Consider the following 25746-nt stretch of genomic DNA (forward strand, 5'->3'; position numbering starts at 1 on the left):
GTATATTGATACACCATCCAAAGTGTAATTAATGCTCAAAGGGATATTCACTGTATGCTTTTCTTTATATTTGTACCCATCCACCAATAGGTGCCCTTCTTTGCGAGGCATTAGAAAACCTCCCTGGTCTTTGTGGTTGAATCTGTACTTGAAATTCACTGCTCGAAAGGTTAGGTAGTCAATTCAAATAAAAATAAAATACAAAATAAATGTTATTTGTCACATGCGCCGAATACAACAGTTTTAGATCTTACCGGGAAATGCTTACTTACAAGCCCTTAACCAACAACGCAGTTCAAGAAATACCGCTGATAAAATATTTACTAAATAAACTAAAGTAAAGAAAATCAAATCAATCAAAAAGTAACACAAGGAATGTACATAACAATAACGAGGCTATACACAGGGGGTACTGGTACCGAGTCAATGTGCGTGGGTGCAGGTTAGTCGAGATCATTTGAGAGCTGCTCTACAGATGTTGGGTAGTCATAAAAAAAAGAGCTGAGATATTTGTGGTGTCTGTATATAAAGTGGTATATGCTGTGGTGGAGTGTAGGCCTATGTGGTCCAGCAAAGCTTTTTGCGTAGATTCACCAAGAACAAACAATCACATCAGATTAAGAGTTGTAAATTGGCAGGCAAATTAGCATAGAAAAAGACACTGGTCCCTAAACCCACTATAAATGCATTGCACTATCAATGCATACTAGTTATCACACAGCCTTACTATAACCATAGAGGAATCATCCGAATTGTTTAGTGGGATACAACAGCAGAGCTCTCCTCAAAGTTGATTACTTCTGAAACAGTATGTTTTGGGTGGGGTGAATAACATGTCTTCACAGTCAGCTCAGCTCTCTCTCTCACAGTATGTAGTCAGCACTGGGCTCGAATGAATGTGTCTGATTACAGCTGCTGATGACCCACTGCTCGTGACAGCTGCATGCACAGTGCAATACAGCCCACACAATTCACCACACCTTGTGTGTGTGTGCATGTAATCTTGTTCTTCTATCCTCGTGGGGACCTAAAATCCCACCAAAATCTCCACAAGGATAGTAAAACAAGGAAAATTCTCCCTAGTGGGGACATTTCCCACGTCCCCACAAGGACAAAGGCTATTTTAGGCTTAGGGGTTAGGTTTAGGGTCCAATTAGGGTTAGAATTAGGTTAAGGGGTTAGGGTTTAGGGAGTATAGAAAAACAAGTGTGTGTGTGCGAGAGAGAGAGCGCAATTGGGTTCATGCCTATCTGTAGTTTACGAAATAGACAGTAAAGAGAGTGGATTGTAAATCCCAATGTGATTCCGACTGTCTGCTTCCCTCTTGTGCTCAGATTCCGCTCTGCAGTTTGGAGTGGCTCTGGGAGGGATAGATAGAAATATGGGAAATAGACACTACAGCAGCCTGGTAAAGCTTAGCACTGACTGGCCTGGATAACTGTTAATCTCTGAATATTCATCACAGTGGAGATATAATTTTTTGATAGCATTTTGAAATAGCATTCATTGTGTATCTCTACATATTTATTCTGTATCTCTAATATTTTATCTCCACTGTGGTGAATATTCAGTGATAAACAGTTATCCAGACCAGTCATTGCTAAGCTTTACCAGGCTGCTGTGAAACCAACCAATTCCAAGAGTAATTTCAGTGCAAGTTACAGTTTATTCATCAGAATATTTACATACTTACAGAAAAAAAGAAGTCCTTATGCATCTCTTGTTCTTATAATTTTTCACACATTGTTGAAATTTCTTGAAAGCCAGCAGTGTACTCACAAAATAATGATTATTCTTCCTCGTTAGCGGCCCTTTAGCTTGTTAGACAGATCTGATGAGTTCTTATCAGTCAGTCGTCATGTGGTCCCCAGAGCCACAGAGAGGCCCCAAAGGGGAGCCATATTCACAAAGCTTTGTCCCCGGAGTCTTTCCAGACGAGGGTTTTCTGTTATCATCAGATCAGTCTCAAAGCTAGAAATCACAGGCTGAGGGAATTGAAGATTGTTTTTAGACTGTCAACGCCAGTGCTCGAGCTGATTTGATTCTTGATGGAGGATTTGAGGAAAAAGAAAAGCGAAAGAGGAAATCTTTACATACTGTATCTCCCGAGTTAACTCTTTGTGAATAGTGGCTTGAGTGTCGGACTCCTATTCCAACGAAGTGTCTGTGTATAGGTGGCCATTGAAATGACAACATACTGTATATACATTTCACTGCTTAACATTGTGAGCTGATAGGCATGTTTGCTATGTACTACAGCTGCTGGTCAACATATTTTGGTCATGAATGTGTTCGTTAGAAAAGTATAATCTATCTATTCATGTCTACTGTATGTATCTTCTCTCCATTCATATCTGTGAGCATGATATGATTAGTTGGTACTTAGTCATCATCAAGAGAGATAATCATGTATATGCTGTAGACATACTGTACAGAGCCTTCAGAAAGTATTCATACATTTTGTTGTGTTGCATCCTGAATTCAAAACGGATTGAATATTTTTTCTCTCTCACCCATCTACACACAATACCCCATAACGACAAAGTGAAAACATGTTAATAATTTCTTCTCTCAAATCTATTAAGAATGAAATACAGAAATCTCATTTACACAATTATTCACACCCCTGAGTCAATACTTTGTAGAAACACCTTTGGCGGTGATTACAGCTTCGAGTCTTCTTGGGTGTGTCTGTGTCAGCTTGACACATCTGGATTTGGGGATTTTCTCCCATTCTTCCTTGCAGATTTTCTCAAGTTCTGTTAAGTTAGATGGGGAGCGATGGCTAAGTCTTTCCACAGATTTTCAATGGTATTCAAGACTGGGCTTTGGCTGGGGCCACTCAAGGACAAACATTATTGTCCTGAAGCCATTACAGCGTTGCTTTGGCTGTATTATGCTTGGGGTCATTGTCCTATTGGAACATACATCTTCGCCCCAAGTCTAAGGTCGTTAGAACTCTGAAGCAGATGCTCATCAAGGATTTGCCTGTATTCACCGCTATCCTTACCAGTCTCTGCCACTGAAAAGCATCTCCATAGCATGATGCTGCCACCACCATGCTTCATGGTAGGGATGGTGTTAGACGGGTGATGAGCTTCATGCATTCAGGCCAAATAGTTACATTTCTGTCTCACCAGACCACAGAATATTTTGCCTTATGCTCTCAGAGTCTTTCATGTGCCTTTTTTGCAAACTCCAAGCGTGTGGTCATGTGCCTTTTTCTCAGGAGTGGCTTCCGTCTGTCCACTCTCCCATATAGCCCAGATTGGTAAAGTGCTGTAGAGACTGTTCCTTCTGGCAGGTTCTCCCATCTCAGCCAAGGAACTCTGTAGTTCTGTCAGAGGTCATTTGGTTCTTGGTCACCTGCCATCCCTGGTCAACTCCCAAGGTCCTTCTTGATCTGCGTCACACAAAATGGCAAGCGTCACAAACACCAGGAATCTTCAACTCCAGCTCCATACTTAACGCTACCCCAGGAATCACTCCCTTCAACACTGCCCTGTACCTAAGCACAAAGCAAGATACAGGTCTTTCCTCAAGTTGATCAACAAAAAAGCCCTGGTTCCACACTCTTCAAAAATCTCCCTCGCACTGGACCAAATGTATCTTTGCCATAACCATGTCCATCAATGCAAAGCTCAAGCTCCGAGCTCCACACAACACCTTCTACCCCTTCCATTACACCTCGAACTGATGTCCGGCTTACTCCGTTTGATCTTGACACCAATCTTTCTCGACATACCCTCTTCCTTGTTATTGCTAGCTTCAACAGATTCAAACCTATCCTCTGCCTCCCTCAGTCTTTCAACCTCCTCTCTCTTTCCCTGCAATATTCCTCCCTTAACTAAGTACCCGACTCCTTCTGAAAATATTCAACTTTTCCAAGCCAAAATCTATTTTTAGCCTTCTCGAGAGTCATGCTAAGCCCTGTACTCCCTCCACTTCAAACTCGAGCCATCCCTAGCAACAAAAAAATGGACCTGCACTGTCAACTGTCGGACCTTATATACATAGTTGTGTTTCATGCTAAATCATGTCCAAAACAATGAATTGGCCACAGGTGGACTCCAATCAAGTTGTAGCGACGATTGGAAATTGGATGCAGCTGAGCTCAATTTGGAGTGTCATAACAAAAGGGTGTGAATACTTGTAAATGAGATATTTCTGTTCTTCATTTTCAATAAAATTGTAAACATTTCTAAAAACATGTTTTCACTTCGTCATAGATTTTCAAAATACATTTTGAATTCAGGCTGTAGCACATCAAAATGTGGAATAAGTCAGGGTTCTGAAGGCACTGTATCGGTTATAAAAGTAGTGACTATTCCTTCAGTCAAAAGTAATCAAAAGGTATACAATCTAACACGGAATTCTGTACACAGTCAATGATAGCCAATGTTGTCTGTGTGGGCATGGAAGTAATTCATACTATTCATCTAACTGCCCAATCACATATTGTGATATCGTTGTTAGTTTCAAATTTGAATATGTACTGTACTACCAGGTGTGGAAGTGGGCGGGAATGTGTGGGAACGGAGTTCCCAAAGTGAAATAATTTTGAGATTTAAAAATGCGTCGTTATTTTGTTTTTCATAGAATCATAGGAATATACATCAGTAAATTCTCAAAGGCTGCGTTTACACAGGCAGCCCAATTCTGATATTTTGTCCACTAATTGGTCTTTCGACCAATGACATCAGATCTTTTAACATCAGATCTTTTTCAGAGCTGATTTGATTGGAATTTAATTTTCCCACCCCTTTGTACTAGGTTTTAGGACATATAGTAAGCAGAGCCATACACATACATACAGAACCAGTCAAATGTTTGGACACACCTACTCATTCAAGAGTTTTTCTTTATTTTTACTATTTTCTACATTGTAGAATAATAGTGAAGACATCACAACTATGAAATAACACATATGGAATCATGTCGTAACCAAAAAAGTGTTATACCAATCTAAATATACTTTATATTTGAGATTCTTCAAAGTAGCCATGCCAAGACTGTGCAAAGCTGTCATCAAGTCAAAGGGTGGCTACTTTGAAGAATCTAAAATCTAAAATATATTTGGATTTGTTTAAAACTTTTTTTTTTTTTGGATACTACATGATTCCATGTGTGTTATTCCATACAACACTCACTGATTTTTTGGGGTTATATTTGACATGTATATATATTAGATATAAAATGCAAAGTGTGCCAGCTTCAGACTGTAAGATTGAGAAATCTTATAAATACTTTATCAGATGTGTTTGCAGGTCGGATCTTCAGGAAGACCAAAGAGACTCCCAGTTGAATCATTGTTATCATATACAAATATATTCCATTCCCTCTTCCATATACAAACTCCTGTCCCACTAGCTATATACAGTATTGTGCAAGCTTAGGAGGGGGAAATTTCACCAACATAAGACATGTTCAGCACAAAGATTTTTTTTAACAGATTTTTTTTGCCTCATTACTTACAGATATATCAAATGATACATTATATATCAAATGATACATTTTCAATATTTCCAGCACCAAACCAGTGTCTGCATATGTGAAAACAGCGCGTTTCTATGAAATGTGGTTAAAAAGATAAGAGCAAAGGTCCAAAAAATGCTTCTCTGTGACATCACAGGGTAGCATAAAAAAAAAAAGGAGGGCATTTTCTTGCTCCTTACTTCACTGTGCATCTCATTGAGTTTGAGAATCACAGTTTTTTAAATGTTGGAACTTTTGATGATGTCATCTGGGAGAACTTTTAAATGTTATATTTATTTCTACAAAGCATAGAAATGCACCATTTTCACATATGTCGACACTGGTATTGTGCTGGAGATAATGACAATTAGGTTAAAAAGTGGTGGAAATTTCCCTTTAACCCTTTACAGTCTAAGCCCTGTCTAAGCCGGGGAGGTGGGGTTGGGTTCTACTAAGCTATATGTAATTGTTTTTAAGAAGGTCATACCAAGGATATTTTTGCTATTTGATTTTGAACATTCAAACCCCTTGATGTATCCCCAAAAATATTACAAAATAATTTTGTGCTAAAAAATGTTTGGCCTTACTGCTATTAGCCCATACCAACGCATTGAATAACATATTCACTACATGGAACAACAGATAAAGGAAGTTTGTTCTAAAGTGTCTGTCCTATATCTGAAAGATATAAGAAAGATCAGGAAACATTTATTTATATTTTTTAAACATGTATTTAACCCCTTATTTTTGGCACTATACAGTACTTCCATTTTTTTCCCCAACTGGTACAGGGAGAACTTCAACCGACATGTTCGTGAGAGTCTCACCTTTCCACAGAGGGGTCATATTAGCGTGTATCCTAAACTGTTCGGACGCTACAGACAGAAGTCGGCAGATCGGCTGAACCAACCTCAGACCAGTCCCAAGACGCTTGTGGGGGTAGTAGAGCAAAATAGTTCAGATGCTACAGACGATTTTGTGAGAAGACCACTGCTTGAGCTCTGTCACCTTTCACCTCAGATGCAAACGTGTGGCATTGGCTGATGCCGTAGAGACACATCCCATGCAAAAACAGATCTCTAGCTAAAATTGATAGATTTTTATATGGGGATTTTTGTATTATGCCAATTAAATGTCCGTGGAGCGCAGACATCAACTCTAGGGGGTTAAATAAATAATATAGGGGGGACTATAGGCTTATATAGTGTAGGTTAACTTAATGTGCTCAGATTTATATGGATTATATGGATTTCTGATCAGGCCGCAAGATAATACAGATAATCTGCCTATGCGTTTTACCACAGCAAGGTTGTCATAGCAACTACATGCCCCACCCTGCAGGACAAATTCGTCCCTACATACAATCAGTCACAGTCACAACACTTCCATCCTCTCTTCATAACTCTGACCTCTGACCGCACATTGTCAAGCCCTGAAGAACAAACAAACTGGATTTATCCATCTGGCCCCCCAGATAATTACAGGAATTAATTGTAGTTGGTCTGTATTTCACAAGCCTTATACTGTACATGGGTAGAGAGTCAAACTAAAGCAGGCCACTTTACAGCAAGTAGTAGTGGTAAGGTGTAAGATATAAAAACAAATGGACTGCAAGTGGCCTGGAACCCTCAGGACATTGTCTGTCATGAACCTCGAAGCCATCCTTGTCATTCCCTAAACCTTTTCCCATACATGGACTACTAAACACACAATAAGCCCTCTTGTCTTGTCAAACAAAAGGCACCCAGCTATAAAACAAAACCAACCTAAAATACTCCACAATGTAAGTAAAGAATTGTTGCAACTAAAAAGAGGGTGCCGTGTTGCCGTGGCGATCAGATCTTGCTGTTCTCCAGGTGCGAGTCAATGTGCTTGATTAGGGCGTCGTCAGGGTAACCCATGGGAAAGATCAGCTGGCACAGAGGGCAGCTTCTCATGTCACTCTCTTCTGTCTCCATCCACAGCTGAAATGAAAACACGCACACAGTGTAAGAGTGTGAGAGACTGCAGGAGGAGCTGAGACAGATCCAGAACAACCACATAGGGAGGGTCAGTGAACAACACACACACATACACACACACACACACACACACACACACACACACACACACAACATTCAGGTCAACAAGCAGTGTGGGTCTATGGCAACAATCAATGATAATAGTTTGACCATTTAGGTCATGAAGAAAATAAGCTTATATGTAGAGGTGCATCAGCACATATGACATGTTACACAGAGCATTTCCCATGAAATAGCACAGTGCAGGAAGACATTGGCAAGTCAAGGGCAGTTTATTTTCAAAGAGAGAGATTTTGACTGATCGGAATAACTGACCCATTTTACAATTTTAGAGAATGTTTTGATATAATAAAGAAATTATTATACAGTATATTTGGGATAGAGTGTGCGTGTGACTCACATTGATGGAGGGCCAGGACTGGGCGTGCTCTGTGTGCAGGTAGCCTGGCGGGTGGCAGGTCAGAGTGTTGGGTCTGGATGGGATGGGGAAGGCCGAGCAGGACGCTGGCCCCTTCATGACCCCATGAGCTGACACATTGTTGGGCACGCCCAGCGTCTGTGGGGGGCTGATGGGGTGCGGACAGGTCCACTCTTCCTCGTCTTCAGAGGACTGCGGAAGCTGGGGGGCGGGCGTGGGGGGAGGCAGAGGCTCAAAGTGCAGGTGAGACCTGGGAGAGACCTCGGACAGGGGGAAGGGCAGCTCTCGAGAGTGGCAGGAACTTTCGTGGAGGCCCACCTCACTCCCTGCCCTCTCTAGCCCAGACTGGGAGGCTCGGAGCTGGCCTCCTCTGTGGGGTGACCCTCCATGCTGGGAGCCTCCATGCTCATGCTGCTGATGCTGCTTTGAGTAGCCGGAGTCCCTGTAGGGCCGGGGCTTGGGCAGTGTGGACACGGGGTCCAGGCTGAAGCGCGGTGGCCGCTGGTAGGCCGAGGGGTCGGCCACCTCGGAGTAGCTCCGTCGGCTCTGGAAGCTGGCCCTCAGGTGGTGGCTGGCTGGCCGGCAGGAGTAGGAGGCAGGCCCATCGTTGACGTCCAGCAGGGGCGAACGGCGGTGCATGTCCGGGGAGAGATGCTGCGGCTGGAGCACCGGGGAGCGGCACTGGGCAATGGGGGAGTGGTGCTGAGGAGGGACGGGGGAGTGGCGTTGGGGGATGGGGGAGTGTCGCTGGGGCACGGGGGAGTGGCGTTGGTGAGGGATGGGAGAAGGGGGGTGGGAGTGGCGTTGGACTGAGGAGACAGGAGAGACACGGGGAGTCAGAGAGCAGCACACGAGACAAGACTGCCTGTGGCTGTCTCTGGAAGATCAAAATGATAGATTCTCACCAAAATAGGACTAGAGCCTGTTGTTATTCATAATTACATATGAGAAGTAACTAGGGTCAGGAGGAGTTTTTTGGTCTGGTAAAATCTCTAGCAATATCAGATAGTGTAATATACAGTGCCTTGCGAAAGTATTCGGCCCCCTTGAAGTTTGCGACCTTTTGCCACATTTCAGGCTTCAAACATAAAGATATAAAACTGTATTTTTTTGTGAAGAATCAACAACAAGTGGGACACAATCATGAAGTGGAACGACATTTATTGGATATTTCAAACTTTTTTAACAAATCAAAAACTGAAAAATTGGGCGTGCAAAATTATTCAGCCCCTTTACTTTTAGTGCAGCAAACTCTCTCCAGAAGTTCAGTGAGGATCTCTGAATGATCCAATGTTGACCTAAATGACTAATGATGATAAATACAATCCACCTGTGTGTAATCAAGTCTCCGTATAAATGCACCTGCACTGTGATAGTCTCAGAGGTCCGTTAAAAGCGCAGATAGCATCATGAAGAACAAGGAACACACCAGGCAGGTCCGAGATACTGTTGTGAAGAAGTTTAAAGCCGGATTTGGATACAAAAAGATTTCCCAAGCTTTAAACATCCCAAGGAGCACTGTGCAAGCGATAATATTGAAATGGAAGGAGTATCAGACCACTGCAAATCTACCAAGACCTGGCCGTCCCTCTAAACTTTCAGCTCATACAAGGAGAAGACTGATCAGAGATGCAGCCAAGAGGCCCATGATCACTCTGGATGAACTGCAGAGATCTACAGCTGAGGTGGGAGACTCTGTCCATAGGACAACAATCAGTCGTATATTGCACAAATCTGGCCTTTATGGAAGAGTGGCAAGAAGAAAGCCATTTCTTAAAGATATCCATAAAAAGTGTTGTTTAAAGTTTGCCACAAGCCACCTGGGAGACACACCAAACATGTGGAAGAAGGTGCTCTGGTCAGATGAAACCAAAATGGAACTTTTTGGCAGCAATGTAAAACGTTATGTTTGGCGTAAAAGCAACACAGCTGAACACACCATCCCCACTGTCAAATATGGTGGTGGCAGCATCATGGTTTGGGCCTGATTTTCTTCAGCAGGGACAGGGAAGATGGTTAAAATTGATGGGAAGATGGATGGAGCCAAATACAGGACCATTCTGGAAGAAAACCTGATGGAGTCTGCAAAAGACCTGAGACTGGGACGGAGATTTGTCTTCCAACAAGACAATGATCCAAAACATAAAGCAAAATCTACAATGGAATGGTTCAAAAATAAACATATCCAGGTGTTAGAATGGCCAAGTCAAAGTCAAGACCTGAATCCAATCGAGAATCTGTGGAAAGAACTGAAAACTGCTGTTCACAAATGCTCTCCATCCAACCTCACTGAGCTCGAGCTGTTTTGCAAGGAGGAATGGGAAAACATTTCAGTCTCTCGATGTGCAAAACTGATAGAGACATACCCCAAGTGACTTACAGCTGTAATCGCAGCAAAAGGTGGCGCTACAAAGTATTAACTTAAGGGGGCTGAATAATTTTGCACGCCCAATTTTTCAGTTTTTGATTTGTTAAAAAAGTTTGAAATATCCAATAAATGTCGTTCCACTTCATGATTGTGTCCCACTTGTTGTTGATTCTTCACAAAAAAATACAGTTTATATCTTTATGTTTGAAGCCTGAAATGTGGCAAAAGGTCGCAAAGTTCAAGGGGGCCGAATACTTTCGCAAGGCACTGTATTTTTGATAATGATGAAGAAAAAGTGTATAATCTTTCATATCTATTTTCTTGAATAACATTCCTGTACTTATCTCTACTGTGTGTCAGACATGCTGTGTTGCTCTGGATTTGCAGTACAAATGTTTGTCTGATCAAAAGACATAACTCAATTCGCAAACAAGCGGCACACTCGACAAGATATGCAAAAAAGAAACACCCTTGAATAGATTTATTTTCCGCTTACCTAAGACACAGATCTAAGATGATGTAGACAATTTTTACAGTACATTATGTTGTGCTTCCTGTAATCATAAGATAACTATCAGCCATCTAGCTAAAAACAAGACTTGCATTGGTGAATCAGAAGCATCTCAAAGGGGAAACGTATGGTTCTGTGGTTGAGTGAAAAAAAGTATTTAAAAAAGGAGGGGGTTGCTGTGCTCTCAAACTATCCACAGAGACTTGAAATACAGAGAAAACAGACTTAAGGAAGAGGATTTCTCTGTTTTGCAGAGTTACTGTATTTGTAACTCTGCAACCCCAGGAGAGTAAAAGAAAAATAGCTGCAGGCCTGCTTTATATCCCAATATAGTCTAGTTCATTCTTCTATTTTTTTTATTATCTTGAAACAGGGCTGAGTATGAGCTGAGTTTGTAGTTAGAGAGGCAGGCCAGTAACCGGAGGGTTGCTGGTTCAAATCCCTCAGCTGACTGGGGGGAAAACTGCAGGGAGTGAGCTGAAAGCCATAGTATACTGTAACTTTTTGAAAGAAAAGCAAAAAAAAATTGTCCATTAAAATAACATCAAATTGATCAGAAATACAGTGTAAATTGCTTCTTTAATCAGAACAACAGTTTTCAGCTGTGCTAAAATAAATGCAAAATGGTTTTCTAATGATCAATCAGCCTTATAAAATGATAGCTAGCTAACACAGGAGTGACGGTTGCGGATAATGGGCCTCTGTACGCCTATTTAGATATTCTATTAAAAATCAGCCGTTTCCAGCTACAATAGTCATTTACAATATTAACAAAGTCTACACTGTATTTCTGATCAATTTGTTGTCATTTTAAAATGTGCTTTTCTTTCAAAAACAAGGACATTTCTAAGTGACCCCAAACTTTTGAATGGTAGTGTATGTCCCATATACTATCTACCTCTGTTTTTCTTTACCCCTCATTTCTCCAGGGGTGTTGCTCTGCAGCAGCCAATGTCCTGCTCCCAGCCTGTGATGTGTGTGCTGTGTGTCAGGTTGAGTACCGTGACAGCACAAAATTAAGAATATCTGTGCAAATGGACCAATAAAGCAAGTATTGTATTGTAAGGTGAGCATGACAATGCTGATTTCAAGATGTGCGTGTAAAGCTTACTCATTTCCCACCCTGTATTTCAGTAGAAAATGCATAACAATATACTGTAGAAAACATTAAGAACACCTGCTCTTACCATGACATAGACTGACCAGGTGAATCCAGGTGAACACTATGATCCCTTATTGATGTCATTTGTTAAATCCACTTCAATCAGTGTAGATGAAGGGGAGGAGACAGGTTAAAGAATAATGATTTCTAAACCTTGAGACAATTGAGACATTGTGTATGTGTGCCATTCAGGGGGTGAATGGGCAATACAAAATATTTAAGTGCCTTTGAAATGGGGTATGGTAGTAGGTGCAAGGTGCACTGATTTGAGCATGTCAAGAACTGCAACGTTGTTGGGTTTTTCACACTCAACAGTTTCCCGTGTTTATCAAGAATGGTTCACCACCCAGAGGACATCCAGCCAACTTGACACAACTGGGAAGCATTGTGGTCAACATGGGCCAGCATCCCTGTGGAATGCTTTCGAGTCCATGCCCCGACGAATTCAGGCTGTTCTGAGGCAACGGGGGGGGGGGGGGGGGGGGGGGGGAGATAGGTGAGAGAAACGTATGATGACACAGGAAGAGAAAGGTGTTGCTTGAATGTTTCCAGTGGACAAAACTGGTTGCAACAATGTTACTTTAGCGCCTTTTGTGATGTCATGACAAGGTTGTATAGTGATTGTTGATGTTTTAAATATTTTTTTGATGTTATTAAGATGTAAACTTCTATAAGGATGCTGCTAACCTGGGCTAGCCTGTTAAATGTGGGCCATATATCATTTTCCAGGGACGTTACTAACCTGGGCTATGCTGCTCCTGAGAGACCATCCTCAAGATCTCTTTTTGTTTGGAGCTCAGTGCTTGGAGACGTCCCAACTCCTCAGTTAGCTCTGTGTAGGCTAACGCCAAATTCACCCTGCAGGGCGAAAGAGCAGAGTCAATCAATCAATTGGTTGAAATACGAATGTGTTAAATTAAAAATGGTCTATTTAATCAACTAACATACAGCTCTGACAGACCCCTGTCTTAGTCTCCAGTATCTATGCTTCAATAGTCTATGTGCTGGGGGGCTAGGGTCAGTCTGTCCTGGTGTAATCTGATCTTAAGTATGCTCCCTCTAATTTTCCCATCTCTCTCTCCCCTTCAGAAGGACCTGAGCCCTACGACCATGCCTCAGGACTACCTGGCCTGACGACTCCTAGCTGTCCCAATTCCCAGTCCACCTTGTCGTGCTGCTGTTCCAGTTTCAGCTTTTCTAGCCTGTGCTATGGAACCCTGACCTGTTCACCAGAAGTGCTACCTTGTCCCGGGCCTGCTGTTTCGACCCTCTATAACCACCCTGATTATTATTTGACCCTGCAGGTCATCTATGAATGTTTGAACATCTTGAAGAATGAGCTGGCCTTAATGGGAATGGACTCTTGTAATTTTTACCGGGCACAGCCAGAAGAGGACTGGCCACCCTCAGAGAGCCTGGTCCTCTCTAGGTTTCTTCATAGGTTCCAGCCTTTCTAGAGAGTTTTATATAGCCACTGTGCTTCTACAGGACATCTACATTTCCTTCTCTTTAGAGTTTTAGGCTGGGTTTCTGTATCACTTTGTGACATCTGCTGATATAAAAAGGGCTGTATACATAAATGTGATTGATTGATTAATACCCCACAAGACACAAGTTTTAATGCCACATGCACAAGTACAGTGAAATGCCTTTCTTGCAAACTCAAAACCCAACAATGCAATAATCAATAACAATGTAGTACTAGAAAAACACACACAAGAAATAAGAAGAAATAGGAAGAACACAATAAGTAAGTAAATAAGCATACTATATACAGGGTCTGTTCCAATTCCATATTTAAAATGTGCAGGGATACTGGCGTGATGTAGGTAGATACTGTATGTAGGGTCAAAGGTGACTAGCCAACAGGATATAAGATAAACAGAGTAGCAGCAGCTTGTATGTGAGTGGGTGTGTGTCAGTGTAAATGTATGCGGATATTACAGTGCATTCGGGAAGTATTCAGACCCCGTCAATTTTCCACATTGTGTTACGTTACAGCCTTAATCAAAAATGGATTAAATACATGGTTTTCCTTGTCAGTCTAAACACAATACCCTACGAGGACAAAGCGAAAACAGGTTTTGAGAATTTTTTGAAAATTTATAATAAAAAAAAAAATAGAAACAAATTATTTACAGGGGCAACGGGTGGTTAGAGCATTGGGCCAGTAACCGAAAGGATGCTAGATTGAATCCCTCAGCTGACAAGGTAAAAACTGTTGTCCTGTCCCTGAACAAGACAGTTAACCCACTGTTCCTAGGCCGTCATTGTAAATAAGAATTTGTTCTTAACTGAATTGCCTAGTTAAATAAAGGTAAAAAACAACAACATTCACATAAGTATTCAGACCCTTTGTTATGAGACTCGAAATTGAGCTCAGGTGCATCCTGCTTCCATTGATCATCCTTGAGATGTTTTTACAACTTGATTGGAGTCCACCTGTGGTCATTTCAGATTTGTCATGATTTGGAAAGCTGTCTATATAAGGTCCCACAGTTGACAGTGAATGTCAGAGCAAAAACCAAGCCATGAGGTCGAAGGAATTGTCCGTAGAGCTCTGAGACAGGACTGTGTCGGGACACAGATCTGGGGAAAGGTACCAAAACATTTCTGCATCATTTAAGGTCCCCAAGAACACAGTGGCTTCCATCAATCTTAAATGGAAGAAGTTTGGAGCCACCAAGACTCTTCCTTGAGCTGGTCTCTTGGCCAAACTGAGCAATCAGGTGAAAAGGCCCAAGGAGGTGACAAAGAACCTGATGGTCACTCTGACAGAGCTCCAGAGTTCCTCTGCGGAGATGGGAGAACCTTCCAGAAGCACTACCATCTCTGCAGCACTTCACCAACCAGACCTTTATGGTAGAGTGGCCAGATGGAAACCACTCCTTAGTAAAAGACACATGACAGCCTGGTTGGAGTTTTCAAAAAGGCACCTAAACACAAATATTTTCTGTTCAGATGAAACCAAGATTGAACTCTTTGGCCTGAATGCCAAGCGTCATGTCTGGAGGAAACCTGGCACCATCTCTACGGTGAAGCATGATGGTGGCAGCATCATACTGTGGGGATGTTTTTCAGAGGCAGATGTTTTTCAGCGGGAGACAGGATTGAGGCAAAGTACAGAGAGATCCTTGATGAAAACATGCTCCAAAGCACTCAGGACCTCAGACTGGGGCAACGGTTCACCTTCCAACAGGACAATGACCCTAAGCACACAGCCAAGACAATATAGGAGTGGCTTCAGGACAAGTCTCTGAATGTCCTTGAGTGGCCCAACCAGAGCCCGGACTTGAACCCGATCAAACATCTCTGGAGAGATCTGAAAACAGCTGTGAAGCGACGCTCCCCATCCAACCTGACAGAGCTTGAGAGGATCTGCAGAGAAGAACTCCCCAAATACAGGTGTCATACCCAAGAAGACTCAAGGCTGTAATCGCTGCCAAAGGTGCTTAAAGAAAGTACTGAGTAAAGGGTCTGGAAATGTCTAAAAAACTGTTTTTGCTTTGCCAATATGGGGTATTGTGTGTAGATTGATGTAAAAAACAAACAATTTAACAAATGTTAGAATAAGACTGTAACGTAACTAAATGTCTGAATACTTTCCGAATGAGTAGATGATGGAGTCAGTGTGTGTGTGTAGGGCCCTGTGAGTGTGCATAGAGACAGTGCAAAAATACAAATAAAAGATCAATAAAGATATAAGGTTAACTCAGTCTGTGTAGCTATTTTGTCAGCTACAGTATTTATCAGTCTTATTGCTTGGGGATAGAAGTTGTTCAAGAGCCTGTTGGGGCCAGACTTGATGCACTGGTACCGCTTGCCGTACGGAAGCAGAGAGAATAGTCTATGGAGTCTTTAACGATTATCCGGGCCTTCCCTCAACACTGCCTGATATAGAGGTCGTGGATGGCAGGGAGCTCGGCCCCAGTGATGTACTGGGCTGTCCACATCACCCTCTGTAGCGCCATGCAATTGATGGCGGTGCTATTTCCATACCAGGCAGTGAGTCAAGATACTCTCAGTTGTACAGCTGTAGAAACAGCTGTAGAAATGTTTAGAGGATTTGAGGGCCCATGCAAAACTTTTTCAACCTCCTGAGGGGGAGGAGGCGCTTCACGACTGTGCGCGCATGTTTGGACCATTTTTTAAGTCTTTAGTGATTTGGCCACCGAGGAACTTGAAGCTCTCGACCTGCTCCACAGCAGCTCTGTCGATGTGGATGAGGGCATGCTCACCCCCCCCTTCCCCATTTCCAGTAGTCCACGATCAGCTCCTTTGTCTTACTGACGTTGAGGGAGAGGTTGTTGTTCTGGCACCACACTGCCAGGTCAATGACCTCCTCCCTGTAGGCTGACTCATTGTTGCCGGTGTTGTATGGCCTACCACCATAGTGTCATCAGCAAATTTGATGATGATGTTGGAGTTGTGCGTGGCCACGCAGTCGTGGGTGAACAGGGAGTACAGGAAGGGACTTGAGGGTCAGCGTGGCAGAGGGGATGTTGCCTACCCTCACCACATGGGGTCGGCCCGTCAGGAAGTCCAGCCTCCAGTTGCAGAGGGAGATATTTAGACCCAGATTCCTAAGCTTAGTAACGGATTTAGAGGGGACAGTGTTGTTGAAAGCTGAGCTGTAGTCAATGAACAGCATTCTCACATAGGTATTCCTCTTATCTAGGTGGGTGAGGGCAGTGTGGAAAGCAATTGAGATTGCGTCATCTATGGATCTGTTGTGCCGGTATGCAAATTGGAATGGGTCTAGGGTGTCTGGGATGGTGGAGTTAATGCGTGCCATAACCAGCCTCTCAAAGCACTTCATGATTACAGAAGTGAGTGCTACAGGCCGGTAGTCATTGTGGCATAAAGCCTAAGAGTTCTTGGGGACAGGAATGATGGTGGTCATCTTAAAACATGGGGGGATTACAGACTGGGACAAGGAGAGATTGACAATTACAGTGAATATGGCTGCCAACTGCTCTGCACTGTGAGAACACTCCTTGGAATAAAGTTGGGCCCAGTGGCTTTGCGGGTGTTGACCTGATGAAAGACCTTTCTCACGTCGGCCTAGGAGAGGGAGATCACCCAGTCCTCCGGGTCGGTGCGGGCCCTCACACACGGTACGGTGTTGTTATTGTCGAAGGATGCATAAAATGCATTGAGTTCGTCTGGAAGATCGCTGCTGGGCCTTTCTTTGTAATCCGTAATGGACTGTAGCCCCTGCCACATGCAGCAGGCGTCGGAGCCTGTGTAGTATGATTCCACCTTATTCCTATATTGTCCTTCTGCTCGTTTGATGACTCTGCGGAGGTCATCTTGTACTTATTCCTGTCCTCGGCCGTAGCCTCAGAGTTGTCTATGATAGCGCTGTGTGTGGTAACCATGTCCATTAGTTCAGCTACAACCTCCGTGTTAATCCAGGGCTTTTGATGAGGGAAGCAGCAAACCCTCACCGTGGGGACAACGTCACTGATACATTTCCTATATTCTCCCAGGGGTCTCTTCATAGACCCCAAGTCCAAAACAAATTCAAGGCAACGCACAGTATTATATAGAGCCATGATTGAATGGAACTCCCTGCCATCTCAAATCACTCAAGCAAACAGCAGAATGTGAATTAAAAACACATTAAATAGCACCTCACATCGCAACGCCTCTCCCGTTTCTGACCTAAATAACTTGTAGACCTACAGCATGTACACTGAGTATACTTGTTAAATCCACTTCAATCAGTGTAGATGAAGGGGAGGAGACAGGTTAAAGAATAATGTTTAAGTCTTGAGACAATTGAGACATGGATTGTGTATGTGTGCCATTCAGAAGGTAAATGGGCAAGACAAACGATTTAAGTGCCTTTGAATGGGGTATGGTAGCAGGTGGGTGCTGGGTTTTTCCCTCTCAACAGTTTCCAGTGTATATCAACAATGGTTCACCACCCAAAGGACATCTAGCCAACTTGACACAACCGTGGGAAGCGTTGGAGTCAACATGGGCCAGCATCCCGGTGGAACGCGTTTGACACCTTGTAGTGTCCATGCCCCGATGCATTGAGGCTGTTCTGAGGGCAAAAGGGGGCAATGCAACTCAATATTTAAAAGGTGTTCCTAATGTTTGGTATATGCAGTGTACTGTACAGTATATGTACTGATATGTACATACTGTATTTACGCGTGTATTCTTATTTTACATCCATGTAGTTTGGTCCTTGAGCTGTTCTGGTCTATTAATGTTCTGTATTATGTTTTGTGTGGACCCCAGGAAGAGTAGCTGCTGCTTTGAAATCATGCTACTACATTGCTTCAAATGTGTACACACTAATGCGTGAGGTTACCTGACTTAATGCATTCCAGTTTTCAAATGTCTACAGTTATTCACACTTGACGTCTATCCAAGCAGTTCCTAGATGCATTTCTTCCTCATCTCCAGATTGACTGAATATAATTATGTAATATAAAGAGTATTTCTAGAATACCAATCATACAAATCACACATGAATCACACTATTGTGTAGCAGTTAGCCGTACAGTAACTCTCGCAGGGTATATATTGACAGAGCAACTCTATTTCCAGCTGCCTAAATATTACACACAGGAATTTGCTTCACCATGGCAACGAGGCAGCTATTTCAAACAGCTCTGTTACAATGCAACACTGGTGGTAAATGAAAACATAGAGAGAAAGGGAGGTGGTTGTGTCAGATAAATGCCAGCAGTGTGTATCTGCTATCCAGACTAAGATCTGACAAAAACATAGCCCATCTGAACTTACAAACCAACTTCCCAAAGCGTTTTGTTATTTATTTGGACTTGAACACTATCATTTCACACATTGATGATGGTGGTAGATAAAGATGGTAAAAGGACTGGTAAAGAACGGACACCTTATTGAATAAGGTGCTACAGTAGTAATGGAAAATGTGATGCTTGGAGAAAGAAATGAAAGTCTCACATTCTATGGCTGTGTTTACATGGGCAGCCCAATTCTGTATGTTTTTTTGTCATTAATTGGTCTTCTGACCAATCAGATCCGCTCTGAAAAAGAGCTGATGTGAAAAGATCTGATGTGATTGGTCAAAATACCAATAAGTGGAAAAAAGTTCAGAATTGGGTTGCCTGTGTAAATGCAGCCTATTGGTCTTTGCTGTGTGATTTATTTGATTGTTTAACTTCAGCAGCGTTTTAGTAATATTTTACAGACAATAGTTAAATAAAGTGGAGTGATAAATGTGACTGCAGTGAAAATGTTCGTCTCCTTTTCAGAAATACAAGATGGCAAAGAATAGTTTGTTTGGACTGGACCTGTAGAACATCTTTCTTTGCTCTTTATCCAGAAGAGAAGCAATGATTTAGACAAATGACAAAGGTCATGACCTATACTGTACAAACCATGTACTGTATCATAATTTCTAGTAGAAATATTGCCCCAAACCATATGTAATATTATAAAATTGGTTGACTTCTGACATTTGTGTAAGCAAAACCCCATTTGGGGATGAAAAGAGGGAACTAGGGAGGAACTAGAATAGATTCAGTGCCTATCATAAGTATTCACCCCCTTTGATTTCTTCACATTTTAGTATGTTACAAAGTGGGATTAAATTGTCATTTTTGTAAACAATCTGCACAAAATACTCTAATGTCAAAGTGGAAGATTTGTTTAATTCTGGGGCGGGGGTGGGGAGATTAATGATAAATAAAACACTAATATACTTTGATTAGATAAGTATTCACCCTGCTAAGTCAAAACATATTAGAACACCTTATTGAGCTTTGCACACCTGGAATGCGCAGTATTTGCCATTATTATTTTCAAAATTCTTCAAGCTCTGTCAAGGTGTTGGGGATCATGGCTAGACAGCAATTTCAAGTCTTTCCATAGCTTTTCAAGTAGATTTAGGTCAGAACTTTGCCACTCAGGAACATTCAGAAACAGTCTTCTTGGTAAGCAACTCCATTATAGGCTTGGCCTTATGTGTTAGGTTATTGTTCTGCTGAAAGGTGAATTCCTCTCCTAGTGTCTGGTGTAAAGCAGACAAGCAGGTTTTTCTCTAGGATTTTGCCTGTGCTTAGCGCCATCCAGTTTCTTTTTATCCTGAAAAACTCCCCAGTCTTTGCCGATGTCAAGCATACCCATACCATGATGCAGCCACACCCATGCTTGAACATTTGGAGGCAGTAACTCGGTGATGTGTTGTTGGATTTGCCCCAAACTTAAGGCTTTACATTAAAGCCAAAACGTGTATTCCTATGCCTTGTTTTTTGTTGTTGCAGTATTACTTTAGTGCCCTGTTGCATACAGGATGCATTTTTTGGGAATATTCTTGTTGATCCATCCTTAGTTTTCTCCGATCAAAGCCATTGAACTCGGTAATGGCCTCATGGTAACATCCCTGAGCAGTTTATTTCCTGTCCTGCAGCTCAGTTCAGAAGAACCACTGTATCTTTTGATGTGTCTGGGTGGTTTAATACATCATCCACAGCAGAATTATTAACTTAGCCATGCTTAAACATATGTTCAATGTCTGATTTGTTATTGTTACCCATCTACCAATCACTGCCCTTCTTTATGAGGCTTTTTTTTAAAGCTCCCTGGTCTTGGTAGTTGACTCTATGCTTGAAATTCAATATTTGACTGAGGGACTTCTGAACTAATTTAGGCTTGCTTAAACAGAGGTGATCAATACTTATGCAACTATATTTTAGTTATATAATTTGTTTTAATTTGATTTTAAAAAATTATATATTTTCACTTTGACATTATGGAGTATTTTGGGTAGATCAATGAACAAATTATACATTTTAAAATCTATTTCAAGCCCACTTTGTAAATCCATAGGGGGTGAATAAGTATGATACCTTCTGTATGTACTGTAGATATGCTGTGGTAGATAGGTGCCAGTCTGTATCCAGACAAAGCTTATCTGAGCTCTCGAACCAATATCCATAAAAATCTGACTCAGCTAACTCTACATAGTGATAGCAACAGATATAGAAAAAGATTTTCAACGGACAAACAACAACTTCTTCTTCATACTTAAACTGTACAACGGCGAATCTGGAAACATCTCAATTAATTTATATGGTCATGCCAATTAGAGTGCCAACACGAGAAGTCTCACATTGTCATAGGAAAATGATGATTACTCTCCACAACCCACTGAATAACTTCATTGAGTCTTAATGTGTTAGGTTTTTTGTGTGTAGGAGGGAGAGGGAGGCAGTAGAAAACATACCCCATTTTGCCTGGATGTTTTTGACCAGTAAACACTGAACCATTAGATAAAGGAAATGGCAGTCATCATGAGTCATTAGTGTTGAATCTTTTCCATGAACACATAACTGTCATCACAATATATTTCAGCCAGGAGAATGGTGTTGACACCAGAAATGAATTACAGCTAGATCTGTTTATCTAAGAAATATGTCATCACATTTCCATTTTAGGGTCTCGATAGAACAAAACAAAATAATTTTGACCACAGACAACGCATTCATACATTCCATCACTTAGTTAGTCCTTCAGACAGGCCTACCAAGTCCTCCCACTATGTTTCTGTATGACTCAGACAGGGCTATTGAGTGGGCTATTGAAGCCCCTTCAACACCTTCACAACAGCCTGAAAATAGAAGAGACCATACATAACGTACAGGAACCGTGGAAGCCATTGACGACAGTGAAAGCCCTTATTCCCTCCTTCCTAACTGCCTCTATCGAAAGCGTTCATGAATATGGAAGTACCGGTATTCTATGTGAGAGCTGAAATCTCTTATCCTTCTTTTACAGTCCAAGGGGGATGTCTGAGTGACTATCTACACCTCGGTTACAGTCTCAAGTCTCTTGGATTTTCTGTGCACCAAACTGTATTTATTGACTATTTTGACATCCGCGACTTCCTTTTCACACTTCTGCTCACACAATTCTCAACTTCGCCTGCGCCTCTCGACAATCTTTGAAAAGCACGGCTTGGAATGCAACACATTTCACTCACGCGTGTGTGATCTCTTATGTTTGTTATCAAAGCTACCAAGACTTCAATTGCACTGCAGCCCCCTTTGCTTTGGAAAAGCTATTTGGAGGTGTGTGTGTGTGTGTGTGAGGAGAGATGATGAGTGTGTATCTAGCGAGAGGAGATTCATGACAGCCAATCTATATGCTGGTATGTGTGGGAAAGGAATTGTGTGTGGGTCGGGCCGTATGAGCTGGAGCTGACCTCTGAATACACATTAGAGAGTACAGGCTTGCTGTTTCTGTAACTGCTACACAGCTTTTTGTTTGTGTGCTCTAACATCTATTTTGCCATACTACTATTGAGTACAGCCTGTCTGCTGTCACTCAACTGTAAGAAACGCAGATCCTAAACATAACTCAACATATCCACTATCGTTCAAAAGTTTGGGGTCACGTAGAAATGTCATTGTTTTCCATGAAAACCTACATGAAATGAGTTGCAAAATGAATAGGAAATTTATTCAAGACGTTGACAAGGTTCTAAATAATGATTTTTAATTGAAATAATAATTGTGTTCTTCAAACTTTGCTTTTGTCAAAGAGTCCTCCATTTGCAACAATTACAGCCTTGCGGATGTAGCAGGTGTAAAATATACTTGATGTATTTTCACCGAAAATGTAATTTAAAAAATATATATATTTTTTATTATTTTAAGGTTAAAATACACAACCGGCTGAATTGTGTCCAGAGCCTTATCTTCCACCTACAACTTACCAGAACACAACGCAGAAAGGTACCGGTGCAGAAAAGGTTACATTGGTGCCGTGACCCGGATCAACGTGGGTCATTGTGAATCGCCGTTTATCAACACCAACTTGGTCGCTGGGAGTTGCTATGCTATAAACAGGTTGGAAGTGAAATCTCTTACACACGCAAGGGGAAAAAACAAATGTTTTGTTAGGTATATCTCTTAGATTAACTGATTAATTTGAAATTGTTGATACATATATTTCATTTTAGTTGTGTATATTGATAGTGAATATGACTTATATTGTTGGAAAAGGAGACCGTGTTTTCAGTGATGAGCTTGAACTGGGTCTTGGGAGAGGGAGGTTTTTCAGGGAGTTGCCTCAGACCCCAGATAGAACTATAGATGTTGTAGATTCACCAAAGTTTTGCTCTACTCGGGTGCCTAACGACACACCCTCAGCTCCTGTAATTATGCCAAGTGACACTCACTCAGATAGTTCAGAGGTGGCCAGTCCTAACTTGGGAAATCTTATCACACAACTCTCCCATCAGATAGGACAGTCTATATCAGCTCAAATTAGGAAGAAAGGTGAGGGGAAGGAGGATAGTGGCGCACATGCTCAGAGCTCCAGTGCAGACCAGACATTCACTGACACACCCTCCCTTAATTTATCTGGTTTGAAGTTGGTCATGTGGTTTAAAGTTCAAAACAGCTGATAGGTGGACAGCAACTGAGATACAAGAACGTCTAGACGAGAATCAGTCTGAAATGAAAGCCCAAATGTTGACCAAGTCAAAGCGCCCTGCTGCTGTGAGACAGGTGGTCACACATGTCCAGACGCCTATACTTGAAGATGAAGTGACATCTTGTCCAGTGTCTCCTAACCAGAGTGAGGTAATTGTCACACCCTCTAATCAAACTGAAGGAAACTGCATGCAACCATGATAAACTTACTTGATCGTGTGCTAACGCAGAACACTCAGACAACAGTAAGACCGCAACACCCACCTAACCAAGGGTACTCTTACAGAAAATATTGCAAGGTGTGCAACGGTTCAAACCACTCTACACTTGCACACTGTAGAAGGGAGGGTCTGTGTTTGTCATTTTCACTGGAAGAAAAACTGTCCGAAGTCTGGGCCTAGATACAGTGAGGAGCACACACGAGCAACCAATGGAGCAGAGACGTTAAACTCGCGGGCCCGCATTTGGAGGGGGGATATGCAGATCAAGAGAAACAAACCCTCAAGTGTGATGAGGACTTAGAACGACGGTGTGTGAACGCATGTAGTACAGCACCAGAAGGGGTTCGGGGCATAACGCAGAATATACAAAGAGTAACGCCATTTGATGAACTATTTTATGCCCCAGTCACTGTAAATAACCAGTTCCAATTGAAAAGGATGCTTGACACTGGCTCCATGGCCTGTACTTTAAGTGAAGCAGCAGAACAAAGAATGCTTGCAGAAAATATTAGTCAAGAGAAGAAGCCACGATCAGAGCCAATGATTCTCGTTGGTGTCGGGGGGGGGGGGGGGGGGGACGGCACAACCAAAATGCATGTGTGAAATTGACCTTAACGTGTACGGGATTAGTTGTTTAGTCCCTGTGCTCATAGTCCCAAGTCAGCACGATGATCTCATTCTCGGTACAAACTTGATAAAACACCTTATGCATCAAATGAAGGGTACTGACGAGTACTGGAGACTCATATCAGAATGTACTTCACAGCCATCACCTGCAGGTGAATACTTCTTGAACATAATGACTAACCTGACATGTTGGCAGAGTGAAGAAATGCCCAGAAAAATAGGGACAGTCAAACTCAACCAGGCTTCTCGCTAAACAAGAGCATCTAGTATGGGGGAGGCTTCCCAACAGCATGCCAATGTCTCCAGGGAGCACTATTGTGGTCGAACCCACTTCATCCAAGACCATGCCACAAAATACCATGGTGGGTCGAGTCATCACACCCATGTGGGCCGACAGGTGGGTGCCCATGAAAGTCACCAACCTATCGGACAAACCTTTCACTCTAAAGAGAAACTGAAAGCTGGCTGATGTGTCTCCCTGTCTGGCTGTGGAGGACTTCACCGTTTTCCAAGGCTCCTGCAAGATGGAAGGGGGAACTCTAGGAAAGCAGCCCATCACAACCGACTTCGTGGATTTGAAGCAGAGACTACTAGATGTAGGGTTGGGAGAGATTGACATCGAACAATCAGTCAAGCATCAAGAGAGAAATTAGTTCAGTTACTTATTAACTACAACGGTGTGTTCTCCAAGAGCGCTCTGGATTGTGGCGAAGCCAAGGGCTTTGAGCATCGCATTTGACTCACAGATGACATACCATTTCACCTACCATATCGGAGGGTTCCGCCTGCCCATTACCAGAAACTACGACAAGTGTTGACGGAAATGGAGGAACAGGAAATAATCAGGAAATTTGTTAGCGAATATGCTTCCCCTCTAGTAATGGTGTGGAAGAAAGACGGTGGTCTTCGTATATGTACAGATTCCAGATGGCTAAATGCAAGGACACTCAAAGATGCACGTCACTTCCACACCAATCTGACTGTCATGCAGCCCTAGGGAGAAACACCTACTTCAGTACCATGGACTTGACGTCAGGCTTTTACAACATACCTACAGTTGAAGTCGGAAGTTTATATACACTTAGGTTGGAGTCATTAAAACTCGTTTTTCAACCACTCGTTATCAAACTATAGCTTTGGTAAGTCGGTTAGGACATCTACTTTGTGCATGACACAAGAATCTTTCCAACAATTGCTTACAGACAAATTATTTAACTTATAATTCACTGTATCACAATTCCAGTGGGTCAGAAGTTCACATACACTAAGATGACTGTGCCTTTAAACAGTGTGGAAAATTTCTGAAAATTATGTCATGGCTTTAGAAGCTTCTGATAGGCTAATTGACATCATTTGAATCAATTGGAGGTGTACCTGTGGATATATTTCAAGGCCTACCTTCAAACTCAGTTCCTCTTTGCTTAACATCACGGGAAAATCAAAAGAAATCAGCCAAGACCTCCACAAAGATTGTAGACCTCCACCAGTGTGGTTTATCATTG

At 42.2% G+C, this 25746-nt stretch overlaps 1 protein-coding gene across 1 annotated transcript in view; it reads right to left on the reverse strand.

Moving 5' to 3' along the window:
- Positions 1 to 1646: 1646 nt before the first annotated feature.
- The window catches only part of LOC110499121 (TANK-binding kinase 1-binding protein 1), a 111190-nt gene continuing 87090 nt past the window's right edge, over positions 1647 to 25746 (reverse strand). Inside the window, exons 8-10 of the mRNA XM_021576042.3 lie at positions 12698 to 12813; positions 7897 to 8723; positions 1647 to 7439 (exon numbers count right to left, since the gene is read on the reverse strand). Coding sequence (XP_021431717.3) covers positions 7311 to 7439; positions 7897 to 8723; positions 12698 to 12813 — 1072 coding nt within the window. The 3' untranslated portion in view covers positions 1647 to 7310. The remainder of the gene's footprint in view (positions 7440 to 7896; positions 8724 to 12697; positions 12814 to 25746) is intronic.

This window comes from Oncorhynchus mykiss, chromosome 20 (genome assembly GCF_057628025.1).
Source record: "Oncorhynchus mykiss isolate SJ-2025 chromosome 20, ASM5762802v1, whole genome shotgun sequence".
NCBI lineage: Eukaryota > Metazoa > Chordata > Actinopteri > Salmoniformes > Salmonidae > Oncorhynchus > Oncorhynchus mykiss.